General features: G+C 50.2%; 1 protein-coding gene across 2 annotated transcripts in view; it reads left to right on the top strand.

Annotated features, from left to right (window-relative positions):
• The window catches only part of Capzb (capping actin protein of muscle Z-line subunit beta), a 114553-nt gene that overhangs the window by 30442 nt on the left and 57659 nt on the right, over positions 1–26452 (top strand). For both annotated transcript variants that reach the window (XM_027951954.3, XM_071617416.1), the window contains exon 2: positions 21804–21893. In XM_027951954.3, the coding sequence (XP_027807755.1) occupies positions 21804–21893 (90 nt within the window). The remainder of the gene's footprint in view (positions 1–21803; positions 21894–26452) is intronic.

Genomic DNA, 26452 nt, shown 5'->3' with positions numbered 1-26452 from the left:
GAACTGAATCAATACTAGAAGCTGTGTTCCTAGCACAGCGTGAGGATTGAATGAGGTAACGGACATGATGTGCTTAGAGCAGCGCCTGGCGCGGGAAGACCTGGTGTTGGTACAGCCGCTCTTACAGTCACATCACCATCTCCATGTGTTTCTGCGTTTCTTTAGGAACCTGATTTCAGCTGTTCCATACTCTGCCATTGCAGGGACATTCCCTGAGGCCCTCTTGCTTCCCTGAGCATGCTAGTGCAGGGTGTGGAGCTGAGGCTGGGTACATGATATCCTCAGTTTCAGACAAAAGACGGAATGTTGAGGACCATCTTCCTGTTCCTTGATGCCACACCTAAGGGTAACTCCTGGGTTGTTTTTGTTTTTTTCTGGCTGTCAACAGAATTTCCAGGCATCGAGACCCCACTTTGTTCCTGTAGCCCTAGTTCCGGCTTTGGAAGGTGTGACCTTTCAGTTCTGCTCGGTGGTACACAAGCATACTTTGTGCACATCGGCCTCACAGAGGCTCCCGGGTCAGGAGTTCTTGTGGTGGTGGAGCCGCTGGGGTTTCATCTGCAAATGAGAACCACCTGGCCAGCTGCGCGGGTCAGATGGAAGCCAGATGGGAGAAGTCAGGAGGGGGTAGGGGCAGCCTAGGGCCACATCTGAGTGGCCTCTTTCCGCTTCCCCTCATCTCTTCAGCCTGCAGATGATTGCTTTTAACCCTTTGTCTCCTCCAGTGCCAGATATTTGCAGGATACAAGGCTCTCCCACCCAGGCTGTGGCCAGCCCAGATGATGTGACCCAGAACCTTGAAAGGTGACACACATATCAGATCTGATGGGAGTGGAGGAGCAACAGGTGGCCAAATGGCCATCAGGTTAAAAATGCTAATTGTCCCGGTGAAGGGAGATGGGAGGAAAAGTAAATAGCAAGCTGATGGAAGCCACACGGCCAGGGTAGGAGTGATCTTTCGTATGTGAGAAGGCCAGTGATTAAAGACAGACTGAGAACAGTCCCCCAGGAAATGTGTTGGCCAAGTGACAGATTGTTGTCAAACTAGGGAGCAAAGTTGGTCTGGTCACCAAGCAACTTCTAATGTGAGTTATCTGCTGTCCAGTGGGGAGAAGACCGCAACAGTGTTCATCATAGGTGAGAGGGTAGGACGCTTTGCATCTTTGATCTGAATGGTTGCAACTGCAAAGGTTTGAGTCGTGGTTTAGAGAGGAAAGAGCCTGGGAGATTCGGCCTCTGGACAGTGTGGATCAAGGAGGCTGCGGAGAGGGAAGCAATGTATTATTTTCTGTCTGTAAATACTCTTCCACTCAGGGCAACTAGAGTAGAAAAATATTAATCAAATGCTTGCTTGTAGGGTGCAGGGGAGAAGGAGATGGCCCATTCACATTGATTTACAGCTGGGAGCAAAGTTGTCCCCCTTGGAAAGGGAACCCCCATTCCCGGTGGGAGGTGCCTGCAGAAGATAGGCCTTCTCCACGCGGGCTTGCCCTTGATGCTGCCCAGGTCTACACCGCCCATTTGCTCCAGGCCCCTGTCTTTCTTGGTTACTGAAAGAGGTTTTGGCTTCCATCTATGGCCCCTTGGTGCTTGATTGACAGATAGGTTGGCTGGCTGTTTATTCTCCAGAGGAGAAGCCAGCCCACCCCAGACCAGAGTTGCAAGCTGGAGCTTCCCAGGTCCCGAGCGGTCTACACCCCTCCTCCCCATATTGAAGAAGCTTATTAGAACTCAGGGGGGCAAGAGTGGCACAATTAGAGAGCAGCACCCGCTCTGTTCTGATTCTTAATCCACGCTGGATGCTCCACCTGCCGTTAGCTATAGGTGCTCATCCATGCAGGGGCATTCTGCTGAGGCCACTGAGATGGGAATGGTAGCTTGCAAGTGGCTGCAGCTGTGTTGGATGGGGCCAGTGAGCCCTGCAGAGGGAGTTGTGGCCCTGATCTCGGGGAGGCTTCCCTGGGGGCCCCTCTGTTTGCTTAGCCTGCCAGCTAAAATTTTGTCGCATCCACAGAGCGCTTCTGAGCACGTGCGAAGGCCTATGATTCCTGCTTCCCCCTAGACAGGGCCAGCTCCCCTCAAGGGTGAGGTTGGGGGCTGCCCAACTACTGTCCAGGCCAGCTTTTCAACTTTTCAGTAGTTTTCCTTTATTACTTTTAAAACAAAGCATCCATACTACACAGTCCTTTTCCCAGGATGGCAGGTGTTTGACAAGCTCCTACCCAAGGTTGCTCATAGTGAGGGCTGGAGTAGGGCCCACTTCCCGGGCCCCCCAGCACCTCGAATGTGGCGGTTGTCATGTTCTGGACAGTAGTCTAATTTGGGAAAACATACTCAGAATTTTATGTCTGGGAAATAAAGTCTAAGTTTTTACACAACACAAACTCTAGAGGGTAAAGTTGACAAAATCCAATTGGCATATGGATTATGGACTTTCAGAGGTTGAGAAATGTGACAATAAAAGAAACTTGAAGTTCAGAATATATATGTTAAAGGAGGAAAGAAAACCGGTCTTCCCACCCAGAGGAAAGCACGGCGAGCATTTTTGCATATGTTCCTCTCCAGGATCTGGGCTTTTTTTTACTCAGTTGAGGTTAAATTGTTAGATTCAGTTTTGCTAGTTTAGTATAAAATAGATATTTCCTCTTTTTGCCCGTGTAATGGTTACTGAGTACCTGATCGTCTCCCTGTGTGGCAAGGCCAGTTCCAGGATGGCCCACAGAGTGGGCACCCAGCCTCAGCCTGGGACTCCGTAGGGTGCATGCTGGCAGGGAAGGACGTTCTAGAGCTGCTGATAATGTAACTGCCAGTTCCTTTCTAAGAGGATTGTCACAGTGTGCACCTTTTCCAGGCGCCAGGCCATCTTCCTGGCCTTGTACCTTTCAGGTAACCTGGCTTCCTCTCCCACTCCCCCCAGGTGCCTGACTGCCATGGTACTCATTTGAGTCGTTGCCTGTGTTCCCTCCTCCCTTGTGCAGCGCTGGGGGTGGAACCCTGGGCCTTGCACATGCTGGGCAAGCGCTCTTCCACTGAGCTGCAGCCCCGGCTCATTTTTTTTTGAGACAAGGTCTCATTCCCCAGCCTCCGGTGCTGGGGTTAGAGGCGTGTGCCGTGGCGCCTGGCTGTCTTTTCCTCTTTGAGTACTTGCAGGAAGTAACATCTTGTCAGGGGTGGCAGGGGTGGAGAGCAAAATGTTCCGTTTTTCGGCAGATGGAACATCCGGAGCTGTGTAGAACAGTTGGGCACTTTGGCCAGTGGTACCACTTGCAGGGAGCCTGGCAGCTCAGCAGCACCTCGTGAGCGCCCCCTTCTGCACCCTGGGTAGAGTGAGCTGACCTTCCCACCCACTCGCCCAGGTACCTGGCAGCATGTCCAGGGCCACTGTCCTGCCCATGACTGAGTGGCTGCCAGCTTCCCATGTTCCCACGACATGGTCCTGCGTGTGCTCTGGGGAACAGAGGTGCAGAGTCCCCGGCTCCTCCCTCAATAGCTGTCCCTCTCTGCCTCTGGTCCTGGGGTTGTGTTTTGTTTTATTTTTTCAACTGCTTTTTTGGGCGGTTGCTGGTTTATTTATTTCCCCAGGTTAAGTGTCCAGTGCAGTTTGGCACGTTTTTAATGAAGGTAGAGTCCACCATGGCCCTGACCTGCTTCCCCCTGCAGTTACTCCTCACCCCACCCCTGCCCCGCCCAGCCTGGCCTGCCATGTCACATGTGCCGAATTGTGCAGATTGTTTTTTAAAGAAACTGATTCTGAAAGTAATGCTTGTTGGAAAACATCTGGAGGCCTGGGACTACGCGGTTACCCACGGGTGTCTTTGGAAAGTCTCCGGATGGCATTTGGGGCATTTTTGTAATGCCTGTTTGTCTTGTTTCCTGGCTGTTTTACAGAGGGCATGCCTGGTGTTGATGATCAGGGAAAGGGGAGGGGGCATGTGTACTATCCGTGGAAATGATGCTGAAAAATACAAAGAGAAGAGAAAAATAAGCCACTCAGAACTCCCCTCTTGGATAAAGTCCCTTTTACCTTTTGTGGGTTTTTACCGTCTTCCCTGAGCGTGTTTCTGAAACGCGGCCTTCGTTCTTCACGTTCGCCCCTGCTGCTTCCCGACAGCGCCACGCACGGTCCTTTGTGAGCCTCCGCTGACAGTTGTGCAGTCCCACATTTTATAGTTGGACTATAATTTACAAATGTTGGACTTTACAGTTGTTTTTTTCTTGTTGCTGTTATAAATAATACTAAAATGTCTTTGTGTCAAAACCTTGTGTAAGACCTTTGCAGAATTCCTGGGTCCAAGAGTTTGAGCCTTTTAAAAAAGTTTGTTCCCTCTCAATTTGGAATGTTTTGCAAAATTTCTTTGTAGATGCCTCTCTGAATTCTACCTGCTCCTTGAAATGACTTGTTTTGACTCCAGGATTGGGTCTGGGTTTCCAGGAGGTGGCTGTGTTCTGTCACATTGAAGTGTAGAGTAGATAGTGACAGGGCATAAGCAGAAGTGCCAGACCCCAGGGGTCATGAAGATGAAGGTACCCTTAGGAGCCACTGTGGAGTTTATTGTCACAAAATCTTACCTTTCAAGTCTACAGGGTGTAGGCCTGTTTGTTTTATATAAATAATCCCTTTGTGTTCATCATTAGTTTCCAGTAAAGTTTTGTTTACAGGGTGAGAGGATTTTTAGTTGTTTTAGGGCCAGCACAGAGAGATTTTTGATCAGATTCAATCCAGAGTTGTTCAGATAGGAAAGACGGCAGCACGGGTGTCAGTGATGCTTAGGTGCTGGGGTTGCAACCCTGCGGACGTGCAGCTTGCGGGAGGAGATGGAGGCCAGTTGCGCCTGCCTTTTCTAAGGGAGACTCTCCTGCTGAAATTCTTCAAGGATAAAAAAACCCTGAAGTTTGTAACCCAAAGTGTTGGTCTCTGAACCCACTGTTTATTCTGACTTTCATAGGGCCTTGCATTTCTTTGAGACCATAGCTTTCATTACAAAGTGCCCTGGGGCCTTGGGCAATGTCTGGCACATGTCCCCATACACTGTCACCATGTGGCCTTGTTGAGTGACCTGGCCTTTCTGCATCCCAGTTTTCTCCTTCATAAACAGCATAACAGTGCCTGACACATTGGAGGTACTCAGCATCTCACCAAAAGTACTTGAGCACAGTGGTGCACACCAGTAATCCCAGCTGCTTGGGAGGATCTCAAGCTCAAGGCCAGCCTCAACAACTTATAACCAGACCCTGTCTCTAGATAAAGTATTATTGTGAATTATTATTTGAGCCTTGGCTTACACAGCTTTGCAAGGAAGCGCTGGTCCTGAGACTTCCCCAAGTGGATCTGTATCTACTTAAAGTGAAGCCCATGGGCTGGGGATGTGGCTCAAGCGGTAGCGTGCTTGCCTGGTATGCGCGCGGTGCTGGGTTCAATCCTCAGTACCACATACAAATAAAGATGTTGTGTCCACCGAAAACTAAAAAATAAATAAAAATAAAAATAAAAGTGAAGCCCTAAGTCAGGTGCTTCTGTCATGCAGTAGGGTAGTGTTTTAAAATAAAGAATGAATTTTAAAAAATTCTTTCTATAAGACAGGCTTATTGAATTCCTTAGCCTTTCTTATGATTGAAAGGGTAGGGCTATTATAATTGGGAATCACAAAGGTTTAAAGGTAACAAAGCCTTTTCTAATCCAACCGTCAGCAACACCCTGTGGGGATTGGAAGGCCCCTTGCCTTTGCCCCCTGTGCTTTTGAGCATCGCAGTGCAGCTGTTTTCTGCCTTGTGCCCTGGGGCCCACACCCAGCCTCATGTGGGGATGGTGTGGAGCGCCCTCTCTGCAGTTGCTGATTCTGAGCAGTGGGAGCTACTACTTGTGTAATGTGCAGAAGGGGTGGAGCTCCCCATAGCCACACCCACCCTCGCTGGACCAGACCAATAGAGCCTTCCCTTTCTGCCTTTAAGACTCTTCCCATGCTGGGCTGGCAGCCGCTGGATCCCGGTAAATGCACTGTCCACCTTCACACTCACTTTACTTCCAGGAAGAGCCCACAGGCATGGGTTCCTGAGGTGCTCAGGCCATCAGTGTGCCACATGTCTCCTCCCTGCAGCTGTAGCTGGGACTCAAACTGCAGTGAACTAACAGGGACTCATCTTTCAAAAGCGTTTTCAGCCCTGCTTATCGTTATATTATTTATATTTTCTGGTTTTTAGTATAATAGTGTGTCTTAAAGGTGGAGGGAGTTGGCAGAGTGGATACACCACTAATGTCCAGTCCCAGATGGCCTGTCCCCCAAGGGGTCCTCCGCAGGGGTGTCTGTAGATGCTTGCCATCCATTGCCATAAGTGTACAAACAAACGGCAGGGCTGGCAAAGTGGCGGCTTCTTGCTTTGGGTCCTGTGGTCGCCATTCAGAATGATCTGAAATTCATCTTTCCATGCTAAGAATGAGCCAGAAGAATTGGATTTCAAGGAAAATGCTTGGTCGTCTACATAAAGAGCCAGTTGTCTTCCCATCCTCCCTGCCAGTGTGTGTTTTTAACGCAAACTCATCACAGAGGTGTCTTATAAGACACTTATGAGTGTACCTCCCAGTACTGCACAGGCAGTTTATTGGACTTTTCAGCGATGCCTGCATGTTTTACTTCAGCTATGGGAAAAAAATCAGTGTCCCCTGCCCCCCACACCTGGCCGTGCTTTGGCCCCGACCTGTGTGGCTTGTCATCTGGGCCAAGAATGTGGGTGGCAGCTGGAGAAATTACTGCGGAAGTACTGGGTGTTAGGAAGTTAGGACCTGATTCCCTCAAGACACACACACACGTGCACAAGAAACAGACCGCCAAGAACTGACGCTCACAGGAGTCAGATGTGGTTTCTGAAATGAGTGACGCATGCACCTGGGAGCCAGTGGATTGACCTGGGAGCCGCCCAGTAGGGAGTGGCCTGGGTCTTGTCATATGCAGGATCAGGCAGAGCTGGGCATGCAGGGAAGTCCAAGGTGGCTGCTTTGGACCTTTTGGGAGTGCCATGTGGCAAAGAACTGGCACATCTTGGGCACAGCCCTGGAAGTCAGAAGGCCAGTCATTGGGTGGAAGGTGCACCTGGAAGGAGCCGCTTGGACAGGTGCTGGGACACTGTCAGCAGAGGCCGAAAGGCCCAAGCCTGCAGGGATTTTGAGGGAAAGTGAACGCCAGGCTTGCTAAACTTGAGAACGTCTAATTCTTTAGGAACAAACCCTTTCAACTCCGAAACTTGACTATTGATTCTTCTCTCCGTACAGATGTAAGTGTGCATGGTTGTTCCACAGGAAGGGCTGTGGCTGCCTACAGTGGCTCTGCATCTTCCTGTAATATAGGACGTTCAGGGAATGGGGCAGTCCTGCACTTCCTGGGGAGTTTGGGTCACCTTCCGAGAGGCACCTTGTTCCTTGTCTCTCGGATGGGCCAGCCCAGGACCATAGGCTGCTTTGGCAGGCAGCTCCTGTCCAGGATGTGCCACCGCCCTCCGTACTGCCTTGAACTTTTGTGGTCTGGGGTGGAACTTGGTGATTTTTACAAGAAGCAGGAATGAGTCCCTGCTGATGAGTAAAGCTGTTTTCCATCATTGATTGGACACGGATTCCTGCTCCTGCCCCTTGCTCTGGATTTAATCTTCCTATGAGAAGGAACTAAGCTATTTTCCTCAGCCAGAGGACGTCAGGGAAACCAAAAGAAAAAGTGAACAGCCCTTGCTGACGACCGTGAAGGCCTCCTAGGCCGCCAGCCCTGGTAGGGAGTCCAGCACTGCACCTGGGGAGCGGGGGTGCTGACCTGGGCACCCGGCACAGTACTAGGGTCCTATGCTGAGTCTCACTGGAAGTGGCACAGGAGACAGGGCAGACCAGATCAAGCCAGAAGGCTTCTGGGGCCTTCTGAGCTTTGGATGTATAGAGCGGTGGCCAGTTTTCAGACTACCTTGGTGTATAGCTCGACCGAGACGCTTGGGAAAATATTCCACTCAGTACGCTCCAGTGGTTGCCTTAAGTTTGTTTCCTAATTGAATTTTCTCCTTAAAATCTGTTTTCCCCAAACTGGTGGGCAGCCGTACACTCCTGAGGGCTGGCTCCCCCAACGCCATGAGGGTTATAGAGGCCGCTCGTGGCAGTGACCGCCTGCAGCATCGCCTCCCTGCTTCCCGGGTCAGATCCTCCCCTCCCTCGTTTCCAGCTCTCCCTAAGCGGCCATTCCAGCTGGCCGAGCTGTGACAGGGGTTTCCGTAAGCATTCCCACGATCCTGTAAGTGAGGAGCGTGACCTCGGAGCCATGTGCCCAATCCATCCCTGTCGCAGAGGTGGTGGGAGGTAAGAACAATACTTGGATGGATGGATTCCCGACTGGCTGAGCATCTGTAGGCCATCCACACACCGTGTTCCCTGGGGACTGTTGGGTTAGAGGGGAAAGTGGATTGATTTCCACCTTCTTGTTAGAGGAAGGAGCCTAGCAAAACAACCTCTGCTTTCCTGAGCTCTCCTACGGTGCCTCCATTAGTTTTTGTCACGGAACTTATGAGCAAAGTATAAAAAAATTGGCAAACTAAAGCAGAGATGTTTTCTCTTGTGTCATGAAGCTCTCCCGCTGGCGAGTTTTGAGACTGGCTTTGTTGAGGTCCCCCGTAAACAGTTTCTCTAGTTTCCTGGGCTGGGGTTGGGGGCGTCCAGGGAGAAGCATTTAGTCTCTGGAACACTGCAGAGGCGTCTCACTGCGACAGGGCTGGAGACAGGGCCCAAGTAGCCTCGCTGCCCAGTGTTTGCATCCCGATGGCTTTTCCCGAAGAAGAGATTCCCTCCTCCATCTGGGTCTTTCTGACTGTGTGGAAGGTGCACACGCTTCTCGGGCTGCCCCGGCCTTCTGTACTTCCATGAGCAGATGATCTATCAATGGGGTGCATTTTCTCCGTTGGAAATTTGCAGGTTCCCACTCAGACACCTGTTGGGGAAGTGTGTCTCCTGGGGCCCAGTTATATACTGTGTGTGGCCTTGACCATCGTTTTTGTCTGTGAGAACGTGCTGCCTGGTGGTGATCAGGGTGACCGTACTGAGCTCTTGAGCCAGTCAGCACCTTTTCCTCCAGTGTATTCCGCTCCTGCTCTCAGGTAGCTGTGAGGGCCTGTGACATTTCTTTTGTTCTTGGAAGGCCATGCTAATTCAAAGTCCCTTGCCACTGGCCTGTTTGACTTAATGAAAGCTCTCAGGCCCTTGGATGACAAACATCATCCACCACAGAATGAGAAAACGCCATTCTGAGAAATTGAGCACCGGGGTTGGTAGAGGTGCCACACAGGCCCTGCCAGCGCTGCGGGGAGGTGTGTGGAGGTCTGCGGGGCCCAGGGGCGCCCCCACCCCTTTGGTGGAGCTCTGGAAGAACCCCTGCAGCCTTGCGCTCTCAGGCCCTTACAACACTGGTCATGCCGTGACAAGAGCGGAACGCTGTCTGCAGGGTGGGCAGCAGGCCAGGGGGCTTTATCTCAAAATGTGAGATTACGTATGCTTTTCTCTTGTCTTCTTCCTCCCTGTGGACTTCACAGGTAAAATATACAGAGCAAAGTCTTGAGTCCCAGGAGTGTGCTAGGTGCTAGGTAGGAATTACCACTACTCAATCTTTAAAATAACAGTACAGTTTATGTGCCATTAGGACCCTCATTTTACAGATGGAGAAACCTGAGGCTGAATTTAGTGACTCGTCTGAGGTCCCACGTGGGGGCGTGGTGGGGTCAGGATCCATGTGCAGATGGTCTCACACCTGCACCCTCACCTGCGGTCAGCTGCGGGGATGAGGAGGCTGAGCAGCCAGCTGCTCTTCTCTGGAGACTGTACAACAAAGAATTGGCAGCAGCTCTTGGGACAGGAGTGGACAGTGGCAGCACCATGCTGTAGAGAGGGATCAGGCACAGAGGCTTTGGGGCAGGAACAATTGCCTTTGAATCCCAGCTCCATCATGCTCCATGCCTGTTTCCACAGCTGAGACTCATACCAGCACCCCAGGGCCTTACAGATGCTAGGCAGTACTCTGCCCCTGAGCTCCATGCCCACCCCTAGGATCTTTTTATTTTTAGATTAAACATGGGACTCGGGGTGCGACTCAGTGGTAGAGTGAATGCTTAGCAGGTGAGAGGCCCTGGACTGGATGCCCAACACCAAATAAACAAAGATTAAATGTGATATGGGCATGTAAAAAGGACTTAGGGACAGTGACTTTAAAATTTTGAGCTGGTATTTTTCACGACCCTTCCTCAGCCGTGGAGCACCTGCCCAGGAAAAGCTGTCAGCAGTGGCCATGTGTATGCTGTCATTGCAGGGTCTGCCGCAGAGGGGAGTGATACCTGGTGGCCATCTGCTGACCAGGGCCGGGTGCAGTCCCTGGTTATCAGAAAGCTCTTTGGGGGCTGGCACCTGTCTGTCACATCCCTTTCTTTAGTTCCCTCTGCTCACCGAGGATGTTAGGGTCCTTGCCTGGCCAACCTTCTTGAGACATGGCACACAGCCATCAGCTGAGGCTAGGAGGGAAGCACGTTCTGAGCTTCTGGAAACATGTCTAGTGGGCAGGACAGTCCCCAACTTGATGGAGGAGTAAATTTCCGCTTGGAAAGATGACTTCTGTCTAGCCAGAGAGAACCCAAAGGAATGGCCTCGACTCCTTGGATTTTTAGGCCTCTTTCATGGCTCCCCACTTGGACGCCTTCAAGTCATGTCCACTATTATCAAAGGGTGGAGGGAATTTTAGTTCCGTGCAGGAATGTTGAGCGCCTGTGCCCTCTGCAGCACAGCTCTGGGTGAAGAGATGTTTAAGAGGGTGCTTTTTATTGAGCACTTAGATTGCTTTAGGAACTCTGCTAGTTTCTTTACATGATTATGATTATGATTATTCCCAGTAAACAGGTGAAGGAGTTAAGGCTCAGGAGGGTGAGACTGCCTGCTAAGATATGGCAGGTGCAGGTTGGAAACCTTCATATGTTTTAATTTCAGGGACCTTTCTGGCAGTCAACAGCCTGTAAAGTAGTCTGTCTTCGGTCTTAAGAATACAAGCCAAGAGTTGTCTTTTTTCTTTTGGCATCTGCCTGGCAGGGCCTGGTGATAACTAATAGAAGGGAGCATTGTGACAGGTCTGGGATCAAGCTTGCAGATGTACTACAGATTGGTGATATGTTGCACTGTACGTTTCTGCCACCTGGTCTGCTAAGGCTTTGGTTACATATCTGAGGGTGTTTGGGGTGCACACTCTGCTGTACCTCGCTGTGAGCCTCTGTGGTTGACAGTGTTGTGTGGCATCAGGAGAGAGTTGCCCTGGAGCTGAAAGGGGCAGCAGACAGGGATGCACAGAGGCTGGTGAGGTTTTCATATTTATTCACACATAGCATCTGAAATAGAACCCAGGAACCCAGGAAAGAAATAACCAAGTGCAGGGGTGCCATTGGCTAGGAGGAGTCTAATCATCTGGAGCACAGGGACAGCTGTGGTTGTCCTGAATATTTCAAAATATCCAGTGGAAAAGATTTTGAATATTCCAAACATGAAGAAATTTTATCTCTCTCTTATATATATAGTGACAGATATGCCAGTTACCCTTATTTGATTATTGTACTTTTTATACATGTATTGCAGTGTCACACTGTACCCTATAAACATGTACAATTACTGAGTTCCAATTAAAAATCAAAAGGTATTTTAAAAGAACAAAAACTGGGCATGGTGGCCCACGTTTTATAAATTCAGCAACTCAGGAGGCAAAGAAGGCAGGGGATCACATGTTGGGGGTCAACCTGGGCAACTTGGCGAGACCCTGACTCCGAATGAAGCTCCGAGCTAGAGCACCCCTGGGGTTCAACCCCCAGCACAACAAAAGAACAGAGAAGGCAGAACTCGCTGTGTGCTTCATAAGCACCCTGTGCTTTCCCTCAGGCCCCCCTGTGGGTGTACTGCAGAAGCATCCTGGCCTCTTTCAGATGAAATACTTGGTTTGATGGAGGCTTAACTTGTGCCCCCACCCCCAAATCTTTCAAGTCTTGCTCTTTTTCATCAAGACTTATCCTGTGTGCTGTTTGCTGGCAGACCCCTATCTCCCCACCTCTGGACGCCATGCACAATGCTTTGGTGGAGGGAACCCATGCCCAGGTGTTGCAGATTGCATCGAGGCCATCTTGGCAAACTGGGAGAAAGTTCATGTGGGTTGGCTGCTCCTGCTATGTAAAAAGTTAATTCTCTTGGCCAAAGAACATGTGGATGACATTTCCCCAAACTTTTAGAAGATCGTTACTTGGAATATAGGGACACTTTGTTCTAATTGTCTTCAAATTTTGAGAAAGGCTTCTTGAGTTTATTGTGCATTGAGGTGGACTTGGACAGCACGTATGGCACCCGTTGAAGACATCTTGGGATTGCCCCTAATTATGTGTCTAACTGCCAGTTGACAAAGTGGAGGGATTAGTTGCTTGTTACATGAAACCAGCCAGGATTGCTGCAGAGGCAGCAGCTGTGGACATCTGTGAAACATGAGTGATCAGACCATAGGTGATGGTGCCTTGCAGATCTTCTAAAGGGGTCCACGAAACCATCACTTAGAGAAACTGTGGGAAAAGGCTTTAGTATTTTTGAGAAATCCACCTATAAGTGGTAATGCTCATGAGGACAGAGTCTGTAATTCAAGTGACAGATTTTAGAATTTGGTGGCAGAAGGAATTGCCCATAATTTACCCAGCCAGGGAGGAGACACACACTATGCCCCTATTGATTTTTGTGGCTAAGCAGGTTGTTCCCAAAAAGGAATTAAAAATTAGTTTCATTGTAGTTTAGGGTGTTTTATAGTCTCTGGAGGATGTTTGGGCATGGAGGCCAGCCTGTATCTTTCAGTGCTGTGGCTCTGGGCCAAATTGCCTAACATTCCTGAGCCTCAGTTTGCCTACTTCTGAAACTGGGGTTAGTGGCCATGTGAAGCAGCTGTTGTTTGGCTCTCCTGCAGCCCATGTGGTGCAGGGCCTGGTCCTCAGAGGGCCCTTAGCAGATGTTAGTTTCTTTCCCTTTGTCTCCTGAAATGGGTTTGCATTTTAGATACTTGGTATTCTTGGGGCGGGGGGGGGGGGGGGGGGGGGCGGGCACATTCTACCACCCAAGTACATCTCTAGCCCTTTTTATTTTGAAACTGCAGAGTTGTTCAGGCTGACCTTGAACTTGAACTTGTGATCTCCTGTCTCTGTACTCCCTGCCTGGTAGCTGGGATTATGAGCATATGCTACTCCCTCACACAATGTGATTGAACCTAGAGGTGCTTTACCACTGAACCTACATCCCTAGTACTTTTTATTTTTATTTGAAGATAGGATCTCACTAAGTTGCTGAGGCTGGCCTTGAACTTGTGACCTTCTTTCTTCAACCTCTGGAGTAGCTGGGATTAGAGGTGTGCACCACCATGCCCAGGCCTTGCTTGGTATTCTTAATCAATGAAGGAGCAAATGATTTGAAAAATAAAATGATCTGGATTAGTGGTGCGTGTCTGTGTATGTGTGTGTGCACATGCACACCTGTGCACACAAGTTAGGCAAGAGTTACCCTCAAGCTGCCTATACAATTAAGATAACTTAATATTGTGATTGCTAATTCTCACAATGTAGAATTGTATTCAAGATAGTATTTTTACAAAGCAAACATTGAAGCATTTTAAAATTTCTACTTAGGATTGAACATCACTAGACAGAAAGCAGTAAAGTATGTAACAAAGGGTTTGTGTTCTGGTCCCGGTCCATTTGCTGTGTAGTTATGTGACAAGTCTAATTTTAGAGTTGTGGATAAGTCTGGGCCTCAGATTTCCTCATTTAGCTGGTTTTAAGATCCCCTTCAGTGTGACATTTCTGTCTCGAGGCCTGGACAGGAGAACATACTCTGCTCAAACCCGAGAGCGTTGCAGAGTGGTCTGCAGAGCAATCCACAGGGAACGCTGGCCAGGGTGTTTCTCTACATTGGGCCACCCCATTGCCTTGGGTGGGTCCCGGCCACAGAAAGCAGGCAGCATTGCCTGTAGGTGGATGCTGGCTGGGAGCTGAGTTCCAGAGCACAGAGCGGCCAGCAGGCTCTTTGAGGTGCTAGTGGAGATGGGTGGCTGCTAGCTGCAGGTTGGAAGTGGACAGAGGTGGATTGGGGGTGAGGGGAGGGCACCTGCCTCCGGGGAGGTGAAATAAGCACCAAAATAAGCTTGTGCCTGCTGAGCGCCGACTGTGGTCAGTGAAGAGACGCCGGCGCAGCCATCCCGCCTTTCTGAGGTATTGGCCATTCCACCGGGCTCATGGGCCAACTCTGATCTTGGCAGAGAAGCTGCCTGTACCCTGCAGTTGGAGATCTGGAGTTGTCAACAGAAGCCCCTCTCTAGCTCTGGCTGGGGCTCATTTCGGATGTGTCATTTCCTGAAGGGATGCGTAAAGGCAAGACCCGCCTGGGGCCCTTCTGGAGTTTGACATGGAGCCATATGTAGGTTGCTAAGTGTCCCTCAGAACAGATACGCTGGGGAGAGGCACATGGAAGCTCCTGGCTGGGTGGTGTCGGGGCCACTTGGGCATTCTCCTGGGACTATTCACTTTGTCTAGTTTTGATGGCCTCAGTGGGTTGGGGACATAGGGAGAAGGCTCAGTGGGGGAACTATTCCTGGTTGTGTCCTAGGCTGGGAAAGTGGATTTAAGAGTTTCAGAAAGCAGCTGAATGGGGGGATCCCTGGAGCATAGAAAATCCAGGGGACGAAGACCTTCCATGGATGAATAAGGAGTTGCTTGGCTCTTGCTGGTCTTCTGTCCCTCTTCTCACGTTGGCTTGAGGGGCCTGGGACCTGTACTCTGTGGCCCTCAGGGTGGGGGATGGTGTCGTGGGGTGCTGTGGAAGGCCCTCCTTTGCTTAAAGACGGTGAAATAACACCCGCCTACCTTTCTAGAGACTGCGGCAGCCTGAATGGAAAACCTGTGTCAGGTGGGGAAATCACGGAGCAGCGGGCCTCCAAGCACCCAAAGAATGTTATATAACAGGCCAGGCAGGAAAGCCATGTGCTGTGGCTCTGGGAGAGTCCTGCTACACGGAGAGGATGTGCTGTGAGGACATTGCAGGCCGGGCATCAGTCCCCATTGTCAAGAAAGCTGAGGCTGCAAGGGACCAAGTGGTGACCTCCTCACTTCCACCTTGTAGGCTATATGTGAAAGGAGGAATTATTATTATACTGTGTCTTAGAGTCTTAGATTTCTTTGAGATAAGGATGAAAAATTGTGTGCCTGCACACCAGTCTGAGTATTGGGTCCAGGTATTTAGAGACTGGCCGGTGAGTCTGGGCCCCAGGTCGTGCCCTGTTTTCTTCCTGTCTCAGTGTTCTTGTTGCAGCAGGAATGGTCTCCCAGCTTTCTGGTCTGCTGGTCCAGAGCAGGTTAGAAGCATCATGTTAGGTGAGGAAGTGTAGCTCACAAGGCCTGGCAGAAGAAGCAGAAAGATTTAAAACCAGAGGTCTGTTCTGGGAGTGGCAGCTCCAGTGGTGCTTTTGGGCCTAGGAGAAATGGTTTCATTGTGTCCAGGGCTTTCTTCATTTGGATTGGGTAAGAACATGGAAAACACTGTACTTTTTAAAGAGACTGCTCTTTTAGGATTAAAGAAAAGTTAGTACTTTGGTTACCATCTTCCATGGTCGGGGGAACTGGGGAACAGGTGGTCCAGGTGTAGAAGGAGCCTGGCACAGTTGTCCTTTCCTGCTGTTTTCTGGCTTTCATCTCCCTTGAGCCATCTGCTCATTGCAGGCAAGAACAGGGTCTGCTGACCAGCAGCTGTGCCTGCCTGGCACCCTCCCAGTTGCTGGGTGGGTGAATCCAGTGGGGAGATGGCAGGGCGGTGCTCGGAACCCCATCACCCAGGCACAGGATCAGAAGCTCTTCTTGCTGGGTCTGTGACCTTCAATTCTTTCTGTACACCTGTTACTCATCATAAGATGGGGGGCAGGACTGAGATGAACTTGAATGGCCCATCCAGGCCTCGTTTTTGTGATCCTGACAAGATTTTTTAAAAGAGAGAATTATAAAGCAGTTGTTTTCATGGGGATCCAAATGACATTGACACAACCACTATGGCTGTCGCTTTAAATGGTCCATTTCTTCCCCCAAGTGAGGCCGCAGCTTGCTTCCTGCACACCTGGTCGGTGGATCATTCACCTTCTGGGCCTGTCCTTGTCTGCGTGGGCACAGCCAGGCCTAGCAGGATGTATTTATGTTGTCTGGTTTCTCTTCTAACTTCGGTGGTAAAGAATGACGTTGACCCAAGCTCTGTGACACATAGAAGACCCTGACAGGTTCAGGGAGGCTCTGGAACTGTGACTTTGACCTGCTGGAGGATTCATGGGAACGAAAGTCATCTGGAGGGTGCAGGCACTTGTGCCTCTGCCACTGTCTTCGCTGTGCCCTCCCAGAGGGCGCTCAGTCAAGGGATGGACTTTTTCTTTTTATTAATATAAAATGGGCAGTTTTCTGGAATGGCCTAAAGAGGAGTTGTGGCTGGGCTTGTCCTCACATCTTTCCCCAAATAGCCCTCAGCACAAATTGTTCCCAAGCCACAGGCAGAAAACAGATTGGCTTTTTAACAATAACTCATTTGGGTCACAGATGATACGAGACAAGCCGAGGCTGAGCTAGACTCCCCGAGTTTGTGGTAAGCCAGTCCCGGCTCCAGCAGAGTTTACCTTCCTGCTGTGTGTGGAGCGAATATTTGCTAAGCCTCTTGGGAATGTAAACCTTCAGAGGCCTTGGTGAACCTCAGCACAGACTGTAGGCCCCAAGGCCTCAGAGCATTGCAGGGTTGTTTATGTATGGACCCCTCCCCCGCCATGGAGTTTAGATCTGCCCTGACCAGTCCTGGGGCAGGGCAGGCAGGGCTCCTGCTGGGAATATTAGCATTCTGAGTTGCTGCGTGTCCTTGGAATTACAAACACTGTGTTTTAAAAGGATAGACATGAACCACATGCACCCTGAGAAGGCCCCCCTTTGGCAGGTGGCCCCAGCTAGGAATCCATTCTGGCCCTCCCCTCTCTGGGAAGAACCACTCCTCTCCATTCTGCCCCCTAGATTGCCCCTCCACCCTTCCAGCCAGAGGCTCCCGTGCTGGCCCTCCTGCTCCAGTCTCTTCTCTAGTTGAACTGCCTTCCCAAGGTCGCCACAGGAATCCTTCTGTGTCAGTCTCTGTTGCCATCTAATAGTCACCCCAAGACCTAATGACCTCAAAGGACAGGGGTGGTTTTATTGCTTCCATTAGTTCCCATGCTCCCACCCCCCACAGTGTACTCCTCCCATCTCTCTCTCCCTCTGCCCCCAGTGAATGGTGTGCTCTGACCAGGTGCCCTGCGTCCTGAAAAGGCCCCTGGCACTGCCTAAGGCACAGGGAGATGGTCCAGATCCTGTGCCTGCTCTTGAGAAAATCTCCTAGGCTTCCCTGTCCCCTCGCCGGGTGCCTGTATAGCAGTGCTCATCAGTACGCGATGGTGGGTCTACCCTGTTACGGTGTGTTCGCACCCCACCTAGGAGCTGAATGGGGTTTACCTGCTGGTGGTTTCTGTGTGGGATTTGTTGCATAGACCTGGGTTTGCTGTCTGTAGATGATCTGTGGCTTTGTCCGGTGTCTGAACTCTTCAGCAGATATTTTAGCCTGAAGCATTTTACTTAATTTTGTTCTGAAACATTGTTCTGGTCCATGTTAACTGTATTTTACTTGTCACAGGATGACTTAAGCAGTTTTGTGCTTTAAGTCATATGTAAACCAGCAAAAACAGAGCATTTCCACCTGTGTGCGCTCAAGAGGTTTAAGGTGGGGAAACAGCCTTTCTCCCCTGCACACCCGCACATGGACTCGCCCTTGAGTTTTTTCCCTATTGACTGTGACCATATCAGAAGCTCTGGTACACCATAAGCTCCAGGGACTTCACGTTCCCCACTCAGCATCAAGCACAGTGCTTGTTACCTAGGAAACATTCAACAATAATTATCGAATGACTAATTGAATGGGCAGAGATCCTGGAGGGTGAAGTGAAGTGGCCATTCCTATACTGTTTTTCAGCCCAGGGAACCAGTGGGAGGCAGAACTATAGGAGCAGTTGACATTTTGAAGAAGCTGTCCTGATCAAGGGGTGACAGTTTACAAGATAAATAGGAAGCTGGTTAGGAGGAGTGACCACAAGGGGGACCCTAGGAAAATGGTTGCCAGAAGGAAGTGCAGATGTGACTCCCTGTCTCCGGGCCTCCACATCCTGTGATGTTCCACTTGTCCACATCACACGGCCTAGTGACTGGTGATCATTTGCTGTTTTATGGCTGATCGGTTCCTGGAGGGTCAGGATGTGGCCTGAGTGTAGCACTGAACGCCTGGTTGCTGAATTGTCACCTAGTTGCTGGCCTGCAGGAGGTTGAGTCCAGAACGATGGTTTTGTTGAAGGGATGATGTTTTTAGCAGTGTGAGCCACTGCAGGGCGGGTGGCACCCAGTGGTGGGCACATTTGCACTCCCTACAAGATAGAGGGCATTGTCCATCTAGAAGGAACCTTAGAGGCCATTGAGTCCAAGTCCCATGTCACACTGTTAAATGAAGCCCAAATCACAGACATCTAGTGACAGGAAAGACCTCCACCCTGGACTTAACCTAAATCCTGCCCTCACTTGATCTTGTTTGTACTTTAAAAAACATTTAGACCTCTGATAATGACGTAGGAACATACTGGTGTAAGTTTTAAGCATCATGATCTAATGAGTACCCTTGATTTTACCATTCCATGTAAGACCCGGGCAGAATAACCTTCGTCTTCCCCTGGTGGTTTCCCTGGTAACTTCTCGTTTTTCTGAATTTTTTATTTATCATTCCTTTCACTTATCTTAACAAGAAGCAAGCTCTGCTCTGTCAGTTGAAAGTGCACATGTCCATCTAAATAACAGAGATCACCGTCGTTTGTTTCTGAGCCTCGTAAGAGTGGTGGCATCCCAGGTAGTCTTCCCGAAGTCCTGTCACCGTCCCATCTCCAGGCTCGCCCGTGCCATTGCGTGTGCTGTAGATCAGCCGTGTTTTCTCCATGCTGTTTCCCGTTAGGACCCCGTAGGGTATGAGATGACTCCCGAGCAAGGCTGCAGTTGACTCTAATTTTAAACTTTTTACAAGCTGCCACTAAGCCTTCCCATGTTGCTTCACTTATGGGAAGCATTTAGTCATTTCCTAATTTAATGATAGTTAAACATCCTTAGCCCTAGAAATTTGTTGTGAAACATTTCCAATTAAGATTAATTGGGATGAGTACAAAACATGAGCTCAATGGCCCTGGGAGTGTTTAGTGCTGCCAGCGAGGCGCAGCCAGACCGCCTGGAAGGAAGCCCTCCTGCGCCAGCACCCTCGCGTGGGGGCCTATTGGCGTGGGGGCTCGGGGTGTGAGGCGGGGACCCCCAGAGAGAGGATTAAAATCATGTTCCTCTGGCATTGACCTTCTCTGGTCAAGATGTGGCTTTTCCCTTTCTGAAGAACACTGCTAAATTTCCAATTGCTCCCTCCCGAATCCCAGCATGTTCTGGATTACAGTTTCAAGTTAGCTGGGCTTGCTTCTAAGTTTGCCTAGGAGTTCAGAGGAAGATTGTTAAGATCTGCTTATTTTCCAAAAACCAGAAGTTTTTAGGTCTTATGAGTGGTATGTGAATTAGAACTGTTATAAAAGGTTTCTCTCGTGCTGGACAAGTTTTTTTTTTTTTTTTTTTTACCAGATTCTAGGAACCAGAAGCCCCTGACACTCCAAAAAAGAAACGGATTATTTTTGGAATAGGGTTTTTCAGCATTGACTCCTTTAACATTTAGGCCAGGGAATCTTTGTTATGGGGAATCTGTCCTTTGCATTGTTGGGTGTTCAGATCATCCCTGCCTCGTTAAATGATGGCAGCTTCCCCTTCCCCAGTTGTGACAGTCAAAATGTCTCCCTAGTTGGCCCCACATCTCCTGGCAGCAGGTTGGCTAGAGGGGTGTGTGCGTAGGAGGAATCATCCCGAGTGGGAAGGGCTGGTTTATAGCTTTTAGTGAGTTCCGCTTGACCTGAGAACTTGGGGTTTTCATTCTTGCACAGGCAAGAGAGCGCACAGCCTTTTGTGGAGTTTGACTGCCTAACTCTAGTTCAAGGCCACAGGAGAGGTCAGGCAGGGTGGGTTGAGTGTATATTGGGAATATTTAAAGTACTTACTTTAAAAAGTATTTTTAGATCTTTAAAACCTGTATGTATATTTGCATGTGGTCCCCAGCCGTGGACCACGTCCTGTGATGTTTGTTACTTTCCACATGAATTATCCAAGTCACTGTAACTCTCCATGAGAGAGTCATCCATGGGCTTGCCCCCGTCCTATGGGTGGAGGCTGGCAGAAGCTTGCCCCAGGTCGCCGGGTGATAAGTGCAGCCCTGGGAAGTGCCTTCTCTAGGGACAGGTCAGCTTACCTGTGTCTCCCTAGACATGGTATTAAAATTTCTTTCTGAGCCACCCCATGGCCTCAGCTGACACCTGCTGGCATAGGGCCGAATTAGGCAGAGCTGGTGGCCAGGTTTCTAGCCTGGGGTTGTTTTAGGTTTTGCAGGGTAGCCAGATTGTTGCATGTCCTAGAATAAAGTGTCGCTGATAACCACCTTGAGCAAGGGACAGGCCTTAATTTTGACCATCCTGATGCACATGCCATGTGAACATGTGAAAATGGATTGTGTCTGCCGTGGATATAAAATGGGGCCTGGCCCCACGGCCTGCTGATGGTTAATAGGCCTTGGTGTCTGTCGTACAGCCAAACATGGCATTTTGAGGATTACTTTGTATATTTTATGAGACTCTTAGTTTATTGATTTAGGACTTTCAAAAGTCCTGAAATTAGTCTGAGCAGTGCAAGCTTCAGATACAGGTCAGACGGTGCCTCTCTGGTGGCAGTGTCAGGGACTCCACCTGCCTTGCTTGCAGTCAGGGGTCTTTGCGTTATTCACCTGGCCCTTCTTCCTGCTCCTCTTAGAATCTGGCCTCTTGTGCTGCAGTGCCAGCCATCATCACCCCGCCCGCCACCCAGCCTTCACTGTGCACTTTGCCATCTGCCCGCCTTCAGGCCCCGCCCACCTGCCTTCTCTTCCCTTATCGTTTTGTGTATGTTTACGGTGACTGGCACCTCGTGGCGCCCCGTAAGTCTTCACAGTAGCAGTATTAGGAGAGGCGGTGTTGGGAAACACACCATGCTTTAGAGAGGCGCCCAGGGAGTGAGAGCACTGCCCATCTCCTGTCCCACAGCTCACGGCACTTGTGCCCTCCGCGGGGGAGCGCAAGCTCTTCCCTGAAGCTTGCTTCAGGCCTACTCCAGTGCACACAGGACCTGAGAGGACTGGCTGAGTTTCAGTTGGGAGAATGAAGCACTTTGACTCTCTCTGTGCCTCTTGCCACTCACTGATTCCTCGCCTAGTTTCTCCCCTGACTCGGCTCCGTTACCTGCCACTCATATCTGGGTTACAGGCAGGGTGACCCTAGCCTGCAGCCTGCCCTGCTCTCCACAGAACCAGCTGGGAGTTGATGCATCTGCAGCTGCCAGGTCTGCCGAGTTGTTGGAGAGCCCTTGGGGGCTCTGCACTGGAAGGGGGTGACACCCTGTGCAGTGTCTCCTCTAGCCTGCAGGCTCAGGAGGGCCGGGCCACTGTGGGTCTCTCTGGGGCTTAGAACTCCCCCAAGCAAGCAGCAACTGCAGGAATGGGTTTTGGAACGAGTTTTTGATATTGACAAAAATTACTTAGTGCTTCTCTTTTCCTTCCACAGAGTGATCAGCAGCTGGACTGTGCCTTGGATCTCATGAGGCGCCTGCCTCCACAGCAGATCGAGAAGAACCTCAGTGACCTGATCGACCTGGTACGTGCCTTCTTCATGTGGTTTCATTTGAGGCTGTTGCTCGTAATTGCCTGCTTTTGTGTAACTCTTTCTGTGTGGAATTCAAAACACAGGAAACCCTTTCTCTCCTGAGCCAGACAGCACCACTGGGCTCCCAGATTCTTCCGGACAGAGAGAAGATGAGTTTCATATGGTGGTCTTCCTTTGAGACCATCTGTTGATAAAGCCCATGATAAGCATTCTCAGGTTGATTACGGCCTGACCCCTCCCCCTGCTGCCTTGTCTTAACGTTTCTAGAAGTTAGACACCCTGAGGAAGAGGCTGCAGGCCCAGCAAGGCGTCTGCCTTTTTGGTATCTCCAGCCAGTGCCTGACCAGCATCTGCCCTGTAGAGTCCTGTAGCAGCCTCACTCCTGTGAAAGAGCTCAGCACGTCTGTGTGTCAGATATTCAGTTCATCCTTGAAGCTCATTGAATACTCCAGTGATTGGTCTCAAGATGATGCCTCTGAATAACTGGTACTGTGACATGAGCTGAAAAGGCAGGGATGTTAGAAAACATTTGTAAGGAAGAATTGAAGAGAAATAAAATGAGATTGAGTCTCAGGAGGCCAAACGACCCTCCTAGACCACTCAGCCCTCGGCCCTGGCTCTCACAGGTCGGGAAGCCAAGTGTACTCTCTTCCCCTGGTGCCCTGGGTCTTCCTGGGTGTGATCCCCAGCAGCCAAACAAGGCTCATCAGCAAGATCTTCTAAAATAGGGGATCAAAAACTCGTTCTTCTGCTGTGGCACTTTATTTAATTCCAGTGCATGGATTCAGAACAGTTTTGGTAGGAGACTGTGCCCTTCACAGGCAGCACTACAGTCTGAAAGTCATCCACGATGCTACTAATGTAAACTTATGGACACACGAATTCCCAGTGAGAGGCAGGCATGCGACTGAGAGGAGCTGCAGAAAGACCTGTGAGCTTGCCATAGTTCACATGTAGATGGGCTTTGGGAGATCAGGAGGACGAAGGTCCTGAGATTGTGGCCCTGTGGTATAGAAGTGACAGTCCCAGGTTAGTCAGATGCACATTTTAGAGGAGCATTGAAGGATGGAAGATTGAATCATGATGCAAATGAATCACTGTAAGCCCAGGACCAGACCAAGATACAGACCAAGAACCAGCAGGGGAGGAAGTCACTGAAGTGGACACACTGTAGGGAAAGGGTGGCAGAGTCTGGGGACAGGCCTCACCTGGGAGAGCACTTGTGCCCTTTTGGAAGCATGATCTTCTCACCTGTTGCTCATTTTCAAGTTTTCTGGAGCCATGCATTTGGATCGTTATGCAAGATATCCTGATTTGTAAATGTTGGCGTAAGCACTGGGTGGGCTGGGTCTGATGTGTAAAGCCCTGAGCCTACCAAGTGGGTGGACTTTGTTGAGAAATAACGTAAAGGTGGGTGGGTAGTGTCCTTGGAAGGTAGGAGGGGGACTTGATGTAGTGTAATTGTCCCATCCACCCACTTCTGAACTTGGTGTGCAGTGAGTGCTTTGTGCTAAGCTACTCTCCTGGCCTCCAGGGCCCCAGGATTCCATAAAGCAGCACTGCAGCGCAGGTCTGGGAAGCACGGCACGTCTTCCCTTCTTGGTCAGGAATCTGGCTGCCTGTGTAGAAGAGGTGGCTCGGAAGTAAAGATGTGCTCGGTCTCTGCTCGGCTTGCCTGCTGGGGTCTCTTTTCCTGTTAAACTCAAGTGAGTGTGTGCTTGGCTGAGTCTCTTGTTCAGTTATCCCTGTTTCAGAAATAAACTAAACATAAGGCCCAAGGAAGGATAAGCACATTTTTTCCCCTCAAACACTTGGTGTCGAATGGGCTGCTTTGTTCTGTGGGCAGCTGAAGCTTTGTACTTTCTTCAGGATTCATCACTCCATCTCCTTGAGATTTGTGTGCATCTGCTTTTATGGCAGTTTTCTTGGGCTCACAGCATTGACAGGAGAAAAGGAGAGAATCAGAAATGGTTTTGCACCAAATACTGGATAGGAGAACTCAGCCTGCGGTTCAGTGTGCAGGCTGGTGCAGGCTGGTGCTGGCTGGTGCTCGGGTGCAGGTTGAAGTTCCCAGCTGCATTTGTCATGGATGCATGACTATAGTCTGGGGCATTCTGTAGGATGCTGTCAGAGCACACCGCTTTTCTCTTTTCAGCTCTCCAGAATGTGTACCCCAGAGTACACATTTGTTGAATACATACCATTACAGTTTGGATCTAAAATGTCTCCCAGGGGCACATGTGTTAAAGGCTTGGTCCCCAGCCTATGGTGCTGTTGGGAGGTGGTGGTACCTTTAAGAGGTGAGGCCTGGTGGGAGGAAGTGAGGTCATTGGGGGCATGCCCTGGAAGGGGATATTGGGAACCTGGCTCCTTCTCTGGGCTTCACAGCCACCATGGAGTGAGCATCCTTGCTCTACCATGCTGCGCTCCCCACCGTGAGATTCTGCCTTTCCACAGGCCCAGAAGTAGCAGGGCTAAGACCCCATGAAACGAACCCTCTGAAACTGTGAGCCTAAATGAACATTTCCTCTCTGAAGGTTGATTATCTCAGGTGTTTTGTCATAGTGACAGGAAACTGACGTACCTTCTGTGTGCCCTCTGCCTGGCACTTCTCTTTGTGTTCTTAGCCCATCGGATTTTCCCAATACTCATCCACCTTTTTTTAGATGATTTAAATTCTAAGAAGGAGTTGAGACGCCCTGCAGCCCCCGGAGCTCTGTCTCTGCTGCCTGGATGGCTCTCTGTGTGCTCGGCTGCTCTGGGGAGTCACATTCACAGCAGCACATTGAATATGGTGCCTCGTGGTGTGTCAGTTTTATCTGTTTGAAGAGAAGGTGTTAAGTAATTTAATTCACTAGTAATCTGAGGTGCTAGAGTATAGATAGGAATGTTCTGAGGATTTTTTTCTTTTTTGTACCAGGGATTGAACTCAGGGGCACATGACCACTGAGCCCCATCCCCAGCCCTTTTTTGTATTCTATTTAGAGACAGGGTTCACTGAGTTGCTTAGGGACTTGCTAAGTTGCTGAGACTGGCTTTGAACTCCCAATCCTCCTGCCTCCCACGCTGTTGAGATTACAGGTGTGCACCCCTGTGTCCAGCCTGAGGAATAATTTTAAATTCACATAATAGAAAAACAAAAATTAGGGACATAGAGGAAGTTTCCTTCTTAGAGCCAGGCCATTCACCTGCCCGGGTAGCTTCTGGGCGGCTTGAAAGGCACAGGCTTCACCTGGCTGGAAACAGCCTGGGGGCCGTCTCCCTCTTCGGGCTGAGCGGGAGGCCATGGGAGATCCTGTTGTGGAATGGGTTGGGGAATTGGGACTCATTAATTTTTTAATTGAAGTATGATGTATGTCAAAATGGAAATGGAGCATGGCCGCTCAACAAATTAGGACCTGGTAGAGCACGCCTCATTAAAACCACTGACATGCTGCGAGAGCCATCTGATTGATGGTGGCCGTCGGGCCTGGCTGCAGCTGGCCCGTGCCGAGGGCCGTGGGGCGGCCTCCCATCAGACCCTGGGACAGACCTGGAAGCGCTGGCATGGCTTCCTTTTCTTATTGCAGTTTTTCTGCTGTGACACTCAGAAGAGCAGTTTTCCTTTCTTCCATAAGTTGACCCGGGCCGAGTGTCCTGTGGTGGCTCTGAGTTCACACACAGTCTTAGTCTCTTCCCACAAAAGTTGTGGTTTCGGAAAATCTACTGTGGAGCCTGTGTCCAGCCTGGGTTTCCCAAGCGGCTGAGGCCTCGCCCCGCGGGCATCGGGCCACTCCTCCAGGGCTCACCTGCCTGGGTAGAAGAGGAAGCGGTTGTTTTTAAGAAACGTCTCCAGTTTTCAGACTGACAGGAGTGTTAGGATTTGCCAGCCTTCCCCCTGAGGGGAGTGGCCTCGCTTAGATGTCAGAGCCAGGGAACCGCAGGGGGACTGAGCCGGTTCACCCGCGCCCCGTTACAGAGCGGTGTCAGCGAGCACTGTGGTGCGTGCTTGGCAGCCGGGCCAGGCTGCCGGTTCCCCATGCCAGGGCAGCATGCTTTTTTCTTTCGGGCATCAGAGCTTTTGCTGTCTTGGGATTATGATACGTGTTCTGATTGGTGGGGAATGACCGTCCTTTCCCGATGGCCAGAACATCATTTTATTACATGTTCATCCCACTGTGCTGGCGGGAGCCTGGCTGCACTTGCTGTTAAGCTGTTTCAGAAATACCCACTGGTCCTTCTGGGCCGAGAACCGGGTGATGTGAAGGTGCTCCCTTGGCTTCCTAAACTCTGACCTGCTGTGGCCTCCCTCTGCACACTGGCAGCCAGAGTCAGGACATCTTGGCTGGGGTATATTTTGAGCCCTGAGCTGAGGAAGGAGTTTGTTCCTACAGATCGGCACCCAGCGGGCCATCCTTTGCCTTTTTAAGAGCAGATCAAAAACAGCCATAAATCCGTTTAACCAGGCTTGGGAAGGTTGGTCACTTCAGTTTTTGATTCCTTCTCTTCCTTCCCATCATTCCCTGAAAGCTTGCCTCTTAGGTATCCCCGGGCTTTCCTCCAGCAGAGGG

Source organism: Marmota flaviventris, chromosome 10, assembly GCF_047511675.1.
Source record: "Marmota flaviventris isolate mMarFla1 chromosome 10, mMarFla1.hap1, whole genome shotgun sequence".
Taxonomy (NCBI): Eukaryota; Metazoa; Chordata; class Mammalia; order Rodentia; family Sciuridae; genus Marmota; species Marmota flaviventris.
The sequence above is the reverse complement of the archived record's forward strand: the minus strand, read 5'-3'. Positions and strand labels throughout refer to the sequence as shown.